General features: G+C 46.4%; 1 protein-coding gene across 1 annotated transcript in view; it reads left to right on the top strand.

Annotated features, from left to right (window-relative positions):
- The window catches only part of SSX2IP (SSX family member 2 interacting protein), an 83,456-nt gene that overhangs the window by 70,207 nt on the left and 3,422 nt on the right, over window positions 1-9,827 (top strand). The window contains exons 9-12 of the mRNA XM_063939309.1: window positions 1,243-1,393; window positions 1,473-1,609; window positions 5,920-6,093; window positions 6,228-6,410. Of these exons, the coding sequence (XP_063795379.1) occupies window positions 1,243-1,393; window positions 1,473-1,609; window positions 5,920-6,093; window positions 6,228-6,410 (645 nt within the window). The remainder of the gene's footprint in view (window positions 1-1,242; window positions 1,394-1,472; window positions 1,610-5,919; window positions 6,094-6,227; window positions 6,411-9,827) is intronic.

A 9,827-nucleotide genomic window follows, 5' to 3' on the forward strand; every position in this document is an offset into this window, starting at 1 on the left:
GGTTCAAACACCTTTGCGAAGTTTTAAAAATTTGATACCCTGGCCGATGAGGACCTCTTGTTTGGTCAATCGGTGCTGCAGAGTCATCCGCACTCTCCCGCCCGTTCTAGAGCTTTGGTATAACCCCCATGGTTCTTGAAGTGACCCCAGCATCCTCTAGGACGTATGAGAAAATAGGATTTTAATACCTACCGGTAAATCCTTTTCTCTTAGTCCGTAGAGGATGCTGGGCGCCCGTCCCAGTGCGTACTGTATCTGCAGTTATCGGTTATGATTTCACACATGCGTTACGTTTATAGTCAGCCTGTTGCTGACAATGTTCAAGCCGTTGACTTGCGTTATGTTGAATGCCACGTTATACGGTGTGCTTGTGGTGTGAGCTGGTATGTATCTCACCTTAGTTTAACAATAAATCCTTTTCCTCGAAATGTCCGTCTCCCTGGGCACAGTTCCTATAACTGGAGTCTGGAGGAGGGGCATAGAGGGAAGAGCCAATTCACACCCCTTTGAAAGTCTTAAAGTGCCCATGTCTCCTGCGGATCCCGTCTGTACCCCATGGTTCTTGATGTGACCCCAGCATCCACTACGGACTAAGAGAAAAGGATTTACCGGTAGGTATTAAAATCCTATTTTCCTGATCGCTCCCTACACCCACCCTCCTTTGCTGCTCCCTACACCCACCCTCCCCCGCTGCCCTACACACACACACACACACACACACACACACACACACACACACACACACACACACACACACACTTTTGCTCCCTACACCGATCCCTACTGCAATCCCGGGATTGAAAATATTTCTCTGGATCGGCCTTCCTAGTTCCCATGTGCGCTGGTCTCTGCCGGGCATGCATCACATACTTGTCTCATTTGCACCTGTGTTTTTGACCAGTTTTGTACACCTTCATATATTAAGCATTAATAAAACGGCTATAAGCCTTAAATACAGAAGGAGCCGGTCTTGGGTTAGAGGAGGGGGAAAAGGTTTTGGATAAACACTCTCCCAAAAAGCATACTATCGGATAGTGAGAGTCAGATGCCTGTTCTACGCCACCATCTGGGTGCTGAACAGGGGCTGTAGCAGCATGTTCCTCCACGTTGGTTCCCCAGCGTTCCATTAGGCACTGAGAGCGCCGCGTTCCGCTGTGTTACTAGTTTGAGTCGCCGCCGTCTCTGGTTACTGCCCTTTGTTGGGGTATTTCTGATCTGAGCTTTGGGTTGATCTGCTGTCAGGTGCTGTCGGACATTGAGGAGGACGCAGCAGACTCCAGCAAGGAGAACCTGTTAGAATTATCCTGCGAGGCGGCCAGGGAGCAGCTGGTTAATAGCATCCGGCAACAGTGGCGCATACTGAGGAGCCACGTGGAAAAGCTGGACAACCAAGGTGCGCCTGTGTCTGTGTGTCTGTTGTCTGCTTACGGGCACTGTAACCTGTTCTGAAATTAGCCGATGTGTCATTTCAGCAGCTCAAGTCCGCGTGGCGTCTCCGGATCGCAAAGCAGCGATTGCTAAGGAGGATCATGAAAGGGAGCTGGAAAAACTGAAGGATGAGATTCGCCATTGCAAAGAAACCATAAAGAATCAGCAGCGCCTCTTCCAGGTATTTTCTTTTCTTTTTGTTAGTTTAAATCCATGGGTCTTCAACCTGCGGACCTCCAAATGTTGTGGAACTACACATCCCAGCATGCGCTGCCACAGTTTTCTATGAAGGCATGCTAAAACTGAGGCAGAGCATGCTGAGATGTGTAGTTCCACAGCAGCTGGAGGGCCGCAGGTTGAAGACCCATGGATTTAAATTAAACCACTTTAAAAAAAAAAAAAAAAAAAAAAATGAGTAGAGATTTGTGCTGCCTTGTTTATGACACTTTGCTGCCCCCTGCAGGTGTGGTGTATATTGCACATATCTGCTTCCTATTTTAATTATTGCCTACAGCTTTTGCCTGTGCAGGACATGACATTGATTAAGCAGCAATTGTCTACATTTACATTATTCGTATTTTCAGTTAACGAATGTGGGATTAATTCCATCTGAGACAGGTCTACCAAGGATACTTATTTTTTATTTTTTTAAATGGTTAGTGTGCAGGTACACAGATACTGGTTTCTGTAAGACGCCCACTCCACCAAACCCAGCCAACCCTCTGTCCCACGCTCACCGTCTACCCCATCTGTGTCACCTCTGTCTGTATGCCCCTGACATTTTAGGATGTAAGCTCTCACGAGCAGGGTCCTTTTCGTCTCTTACTTATACCATCCTCTACTCTATACTCCCTTCAACAGCACCAAACACCTTGGTTTTCTGCCACGCCAATACTTATCTCTGTGATGTTGGCTGCTGTAGCTACAGTATGTCTATATACCCTGCACTTGTCCTATATTGTCCTGTACTGTAAGTCACTGTTTTCCTTCTTTGTTTATGTACTCTGTAATGTGCGCAGCGGATCCCTTGTGGTGCCAAATTATAAAGGTTAATAGAATTTTTAATTAAAATTTTATTATTTTTTTTACAATGAGATTTTGTAACCGTAAAAACAGTTTGAGGTTGAAAAAAGACGTTTTGTCCATCGAGTTCAACCTATTAGTGGTCTCCTACACTGTATTTTTAGGACTAATTTTAACTGTTGTTCATGTATTTGTTGTGTTTACGGTTTATCATCATGTGTTTTGGGTTTTTACTTAATTTCTTAGTTTTACTCATTAAAAATGAATTTTGTTGCAATGTTCAAAAACAAGAGGAATGGAAGAGTGATGTGAGCAGTCACTCGGGACTGACATCTGCCTGACCCTTCTATTGGTAGAGACCCAGGCCAATGCATTAGATACTGATTGTATTGTTTCTTAGTGTACATGAATTGCTCTTATAGTAATGAGCCTCTTTATGTGTAAGCCAGGTGCATAGGCAAATGCAGGGGGGAGGTTCCAGTTGCTCAGAATCCTCCCCACTTTGGCTTGGCCAGAAGCTCAAATTATGACCACAATAGCAATAGTGTATAATACGATTACTAGAGCTGCTGCCACATCATGCAGTGTAAGGGACAGAGCGGAGCTGCTGCACATGCCCAGTGGTAGCAGCTTCTTCTACCAAGTTGGCTGTATGAGTGGCTCGGAGTCCACGGGGAGTGCCACCACTCTTGCTGGTTCTAGCCCTGGGTGTCCTGTCTTATACTGGGGCTGGTCATTCTGAGTGTATGGGCAAGTCTCTTTTGCCCCCCCCCCCCCCCCCTATAAAACATACATACATACATACATACATACATACATACATACATACATACACTCGGCACTCCGGTAATTATTTGTAGATAGTACCTGGTGCCTTCTCATACAAAGCGGTTTGTTTCAATAGGAACATATGTGAGCGGCACTCTGCGGATTTCACAACAGGAACAGGCCATCACCCCGTTACTAGCAGCAACGTTTCGGTTTTTATTTAACCATCATCAGGCTTACATCAAAAATACAAACAATGCTCTTACCTATATCTCCTTCGAACACCATGTGCAAACAGGTCCCAGGCCGTTCAGAAACCTGAACTTCTGCTGACGTGGTCCTCAGTGAATTACAAGTGCAATAGAAACTAATTAACCCTTCTCCAACCAAAGATACGTTAATCCAGCAAAACATGACTTTCAGGCATAGAGAAATGATATTCAAAATGGTCCAACTAAGTTATTACAGACATAGCACATGGCACTGCTGATATAAAACAGTGATAAACAATCATGTAAAATAGATCATGAAAAGCTAGAAAAAGAAACATTCATTTAAACCATGGGGTGCTATGGTATTTAAATAATGGATCCAACGTGTTTCACATTGCAATAGTAATTTATCCCCGTCTCCACGTCTCCTGCTCGCCGGAATATGGTCAATCATTTTGTATCTGAGACTTGACAGATTATGTCCCACAGACACAAAATGCTTGGCCACCGGTTGCTCAGAGTTTCTACCCTCAATGGCCAATTTAACAGAGCTCCTATGTTGTGCCATGTGCTCACTTTTTAGATGTTAATGTCAGTTTAACTACAACGGGGTTTAGTACCTCTCTTTACAAGAAATCCACTGATCGCAATAATTACTTATTAGCTTCAAGTCACCACCCGGAGCCTCTTACAAAAAAAAAAAAAAAGTCTCCCGTTCTCGCAGTTACTGCGAGTGCATCGTATTTGTAGTGATCCAAGTGATGAATTAAGACAGATGGATTTCATGATTAGTAAATTTCTCCAACGTGGTTACTCTATAAAATTATTACAGCAAGCTCAACAACGAGCTCTAGCGGAACCGCAAATTAAATCTATTTACTAATAGTAGTAGTAAGGATGCTCAAAATAGTATGGTGTTTGTTAATAAATATACTACAGCCAGCAAGGCATTAACATCTAGGGCCAAGAAGATTTGACCAGTGGTCCAGACGGATCCGGAACTTAAATCTTTGGCACATAAACGCTTACTTCCTTGCTATCGTAGAGGCCGTAATTTACGGGACATGTTGGTGCACTCCGCTATATCAGAATTCACCACTTCTTCTAATCCTACTAATTCCCTGACTAAGAGACCCGGGAATTACAGGTGCTTGGGTTGCACTACGTGCATCTATTTAGATGTAGGCAGCTCCTTTTGTCATCCACAGTCCGGTAAGAGAATTCAGATCTCACATTGTCTAAGGGGCCCTATACACTAGCCGATCCGCCGACGAGCTGCCCGACGGCGGATACGACCGACGAGCGACCCGGCGGCGGGGGGGCAGTGACGGGGGGAGTGAAGTTTCTTCACTCCCCCCGTCACGCGGCTGCATTGAAGTGCAGGCAAATATGGACGAGATCGTCCATATTGGCCTGCATGCACAGCCGACGGGAGACCAGCGATGAACGAGCGCGGGGACGCGCATCGTTCATCGCTGGAGTCTCCACACTGAAAGATATGAACGAGTTCTCCTTCATTTATGAACGAGATCGTTCATATCTTTCTAAAAATCGGCCAGTGTGTAGGGCCTATTACATGCACCACCAGATATGTGGTCTAATACACTAAGTGCCCGTGCGGGCTATTTTATGTAGGAAAGACCAAATGCACATTCTGGGAGCGCATGGCACAACATAGGAGCTCTATTAAATTGGCCATTGAGGGTAGAAACTCTGAGCAACCGGTGGCCAAGCATTTTGTGTCTGCGGGACATAATCTGTCAAGTCTCACATACAAAATGATTGACCATATTCCGGCGAGCAGGAGACGTGGAGACAGGGATAAATTACTATTGCAATGTGAAACACGTTGGATCCATTATTTAAATACCATAGCACCCCATGGTTTAAATGAATGAATGTTTCTTTTTCTAGCTTTTTATGATCTATTTTACATGATTGTTTATCACTGTTTTATATCAGCAGTGCCATGTGCTATGTCTGTAATAATTTAGTCGGACCATTTTGAATATCATTTCTCTATGCCTGAAAGTCATGTTTTGCTGGATTAACGTATCTTTGGTTGGAGAAGGGTTAATTAGTTTCTATTGCACTTGTGGTCCTCAGTGAATGACGTCAGCAGAAGTTCAGGTTTCTGAACGGCCTGGGACCTGTTTGCACATGGTGTTAGGAGGAGATATAGGTAAGAGCATTGTTTGTATTTTTGATGTAAGCCTGATGATGGTTAAATAAAAACCGAAACGTTGCTGCTAGTAACAGGGTGATGGCCTGTTCCTGTTGTGAAATCCGCAGAGTGCCGCTCACGTGTGTGTGTGTGTGTGTGTGTGTGTGTGTGTGTGTGTGTATGTATGTATGTATGTATGTATATATATATATCTCTCATTTTATATTTATTTTTAATGTGTTGTCTGCATCCTTGTTCCCTCTAAGAATACGTTTTATAATTGGCATCTGATGATGATGATGATGATGATATTTCCATATACAGCAGCAGATCATTGTACCAGGTGATGAGGACGCCTCCACCTTGCTGCAGGACTGTTACCTCCTAGAAGACAAGGAGCGGCTGCAGGAAGAATGGACATTATTCAGTGAGCAGAAGAAAAACTTTGAGAAAGAGAGAAGTTGTTTCACAGAAGCTGCGATCCGTCTGGGACACGAGGTAACTGATCCCACAGCAGAACGCTGAGATGTGACCTGGCCACCAGGTGGCGCCCGGTCACCTAGACATGGCCGCCTCTAGCTGTCCTGCCTTACACTGTAATGCTGAGTATGGGAATCTTCTCTTTGTCTCAGAGAAAGATGTTTGAGGAAGACCGGGCGCTGTGGCTGAAGCACCAGTTCCTGAATATGTCGCTGTTTTCTGAGCGGAAGAGCGCGGAGTGCTGCCAATCTCAAAGTGACCTTTTACGTGAGTTTATAAAGAGCTGCACCCCTGCAACGTTCTGTACGTATACAGGCGTGCGATGGCTGGATGTGGTATATAGCGTTCCAGATGTGCTGGTCCTGTAGTGGGAATATGGTGTGTTCTGCACATGAGACGTCTGCTGGCTCTGCAGCGTTCTGTACGTATATAGGTGTGCGATGGCTGGATGTGGTATATAGCGTTCTAGCTGTGCTGGTCCTGTAGTAGGAATATGGTGTGTTCTGCACATGAGACGTCTGCTGGCTCTGCAGCGTTTTGCACGTATACAGGCGTGTGATGGCTGGATGTGGTATATAGCGTTCTAGCTGTGCTGGTCCTGTAGTAGGCATATGGTGTGTTCTGCACATGAGACGTCTGCTGGCTCTGCAGCGTTTTGCACGTATACAGGCGTGTGATGGTTGGATGTGGTAAATAGCGTTCTAGCTGTGCTGGTCCTGTAGTAGGAATATGGTGTGTTCTGCACATGAGACGTCTGCTGGCTCTGCAGCGTTCTGTACGTATATAGGCGTGTGATGGCTGGATGTGGTATATAGCGTTCTAGCTGTGCAGGTCCTGTAGTAGGAATATGGTGTGTTCTGCACATGAGACGTCTGCTGGCTCTGCAGCGTTTTGCACTTATACAGGCGTGTGATAGCTGGATGTGGTATATAGCGTTCTAGCTGTGCTGGTCCTGTAGTAGGAATATGGTGTGTTCTGCACATGAGACGTCTGCTGGCTCTGCAGTGTTCTGTACGTATACAGGCGTGTGATGGTTGGATGTGGTAAATAGCGTTCTAGCTGTGCAGGTCCTGTAGTAGGAATATGGTGTGTTCTGCACATGAGACGTCTGCTGGCTCTGCAGCGTTCTGTACGTATACAGGCGTGTGATGGTTGGATGTGGTATATAGCGTTCTAGCTGTGCTGGTCCTGTAGTAGGAATATGGTGTGTTCTGCACATGAGACGTCTGCTGGCTCTGCAGCGTTCTGTACGTATATAGGCGTGTGATGGTTGGATGTGGTATATAGCGTTCTAGCTGTGCAGGTCCTGTAGTAGGAATATGGTGTGTTCTGCACATGAGACGTCTGCTGGCTCTGCAGCGTTTTGCACGTATACAGGCGTGTGATAGCTGGATGTGGTATATAGCGTTCTAGCTGTGCTGGTCCTGTAGTAGGAATATGGTGTGTTCTGCACATGAGACGTCTGCTGGCTCTGCAGTGTTCTGTACGTATACAGGCGTGTGATGGTTGGATGTGGTAAATAGCGTTCTAGCTGTGCAGGTCCTGTAGTAGGAATATGGTGTGTTCTGCACATGAGACGTCTGCTGGCTCTGCAGCAGTCTGTACGTATATAGGCGTGTGATGGCTGGATGTGGTATATAGCGTTCTAGCTGTGCTGGTCCTGTAGTAGGAATATGGTGTGTTCTGCACATGAGACGTCTGCTGGCTCTGCAGCGTTCTGTACGTATATAGGTGTGCGATGGCTGGATGTGGTATATAGCGTTCTAGCTGTGCTGGTCCTGTAGTAGGAATATGGTGTGTTCTGCACATGAGACATCTACTGGCTCTGCAGCGTTCTGTACGTATATAGGGGTGCGATGGCTGGATGTGGTATATAGCGTTCTAGATGTGCTGGTCCTGTAGTAGGAATATGGTGTGTTCTGCACATGAGACATCTACTGGCTCTGCAGCGTTCTGTACGTATATAGGGGTGCGATGGCTGGATGTGGTATATAGCGTTCTAGATGTGCTGGTCCTGTAGTAGGAATATGGTGTGTTCTGCACATGAGACGTCTGCTGACTCTGCAGCGTTCTGTACGTATACAGGTGTTTGATGGCTGGATGTGGTATATAGCGTTCAAGCTGTGCAGGTCCTGTAGTAGGAATATGGTGTGTTCTGCACATGAGACGTCTACTGGTTCTGCAGCGTTCTGTACGTATATGGGCGTGTGATGGTTGGATGTGGTATATAGCGTTCTAGCTGTGCTGGTCCTGTAGTAGGAATATGGTGTGTTCTGCACATGAGACGTCTGCTGACTCTGCAGCGTTCTGTACGTATACAGGTGTTTGATGGCTGGATGTGGTATATAGCGTTCAAGCTGTGCAGGTCCTGTAGTAGGAATATGGTGTGTTCTGCACATGAGACCTCTGCAGCGGTCTGTAAGTATACAGGCGTGCGATGGCTGGATGTGGTATATAGCGTTCTAGCTGTGCTGGTCCTGTAGTAGGAATATGGTGTGTTCTGCACATGAGACGTCTGCTGGCTCTGCAGCGTTTTGCACGTATACAGGCGTGTGATGGCTGGATGTGGTATATAGCGTTCTAGCTGTGCTGGTCCTGTAGTAGGCATATGGTGTGTTCTGCACATGAGACGTCTGCTGACTCTGCAGTGTTCTGTACGTATACAGGCGTGTGATGGTTGGATGTGGTAAATAGCGTTCTAGCTGTGCTGGTCCTGTAGTAGGAATATGGTGTGTTCTGCACATGAGACGTCTGCTGGCTCTGCAGCGTTCTGTACGTATATAGGCGTGTGATGGTTGGATGTGGTATATAGCGTTCTAGCTGTGCTGGTCCTGTAGTAGGAATATGGTGTGTTCTGCACATGAGACGTCTGCTGGCTCTGCAGCGTTCTGTACGTATATAGGCGTGTGATGGTTGGATGTGGTATATAGCGTTCTAGCTGTGCTGGTCCTGTAGTAGGAATATGGTGTGTTCTGCACATGAGACGTCTGCTGGCTCTGCAGCAGTCTGTACGTATATAGGCGTGTGATGGCTGGATGTGGTATATAGCGTTCTAGCTGTGCAGGTCCTGTAGTAGGAATATGGTGTGTTCTGCACATGAGACGTCTGCTGGCTCTGCAGCGTTCTGTACGTATATAGGTGTGCGATGGCTGGATGTGGTATATAGCGTTCTAGCTGTGCTGGTCCTGTAGTAGGAATGTGGTGTGTTCTGCACATGAGACATCTACTGGCTCTGCAGCGTTCTGTACGTATATAGGGGTGCGATGGCTGGATGTGGTATATAGCGTTCTAGATGTGCTGGTCCTGTAGTAGGAATATGGTGTGTTCTGCACATGAGACGTCTGCTGGCTCTGCAGCGTTTTGCACGTATACAGGCGTGTGATGGCTGGATGTGGTATATAGCGTTCTAGCTGTGCTGGTCCTGTAGTAGGAATATGGTGTGTTCTGCACATGAGACGTCTGCTGGCTCTGCAGCGTTCTGTACGTATATAGGCGTGTGATGGTTGGATGTGGTATATAGCGTTCTAGCTGTGCTGGTCCTGTAGTAGGAATATGGTGTGTTCTGCACATGAGACGTCTGCTGGCTCTGCAGCGTTTTGCACGTATACAGGCGTGTGATAGCTGGATGTGGTATATAGCGTTCTAGCTGTGCTGGTCCTGTAGTAGGAATATGGTGTGTTCTGCACATGAGACGTCTGCTGGCTCTGCAGTGTTCTGTACGTATACAGGCGTGTGATGGTTGGATGTGGTAT

This window comes from Pseudophryne corroboree, chromosome 9, assembly GCF_028390025.1.
Source record: "Pseudophryne corroboree isolate aPseCor3 chromosome 9, aPseCor3.hap2, whole genome shotgun sequence".
Taxonomy (NCBI): Eukaryota; Metazoa; Chordata; class Amphibia; order Anura; family Myobatrachidae; genus Pseudophryne; species Pseudophryne corroboree.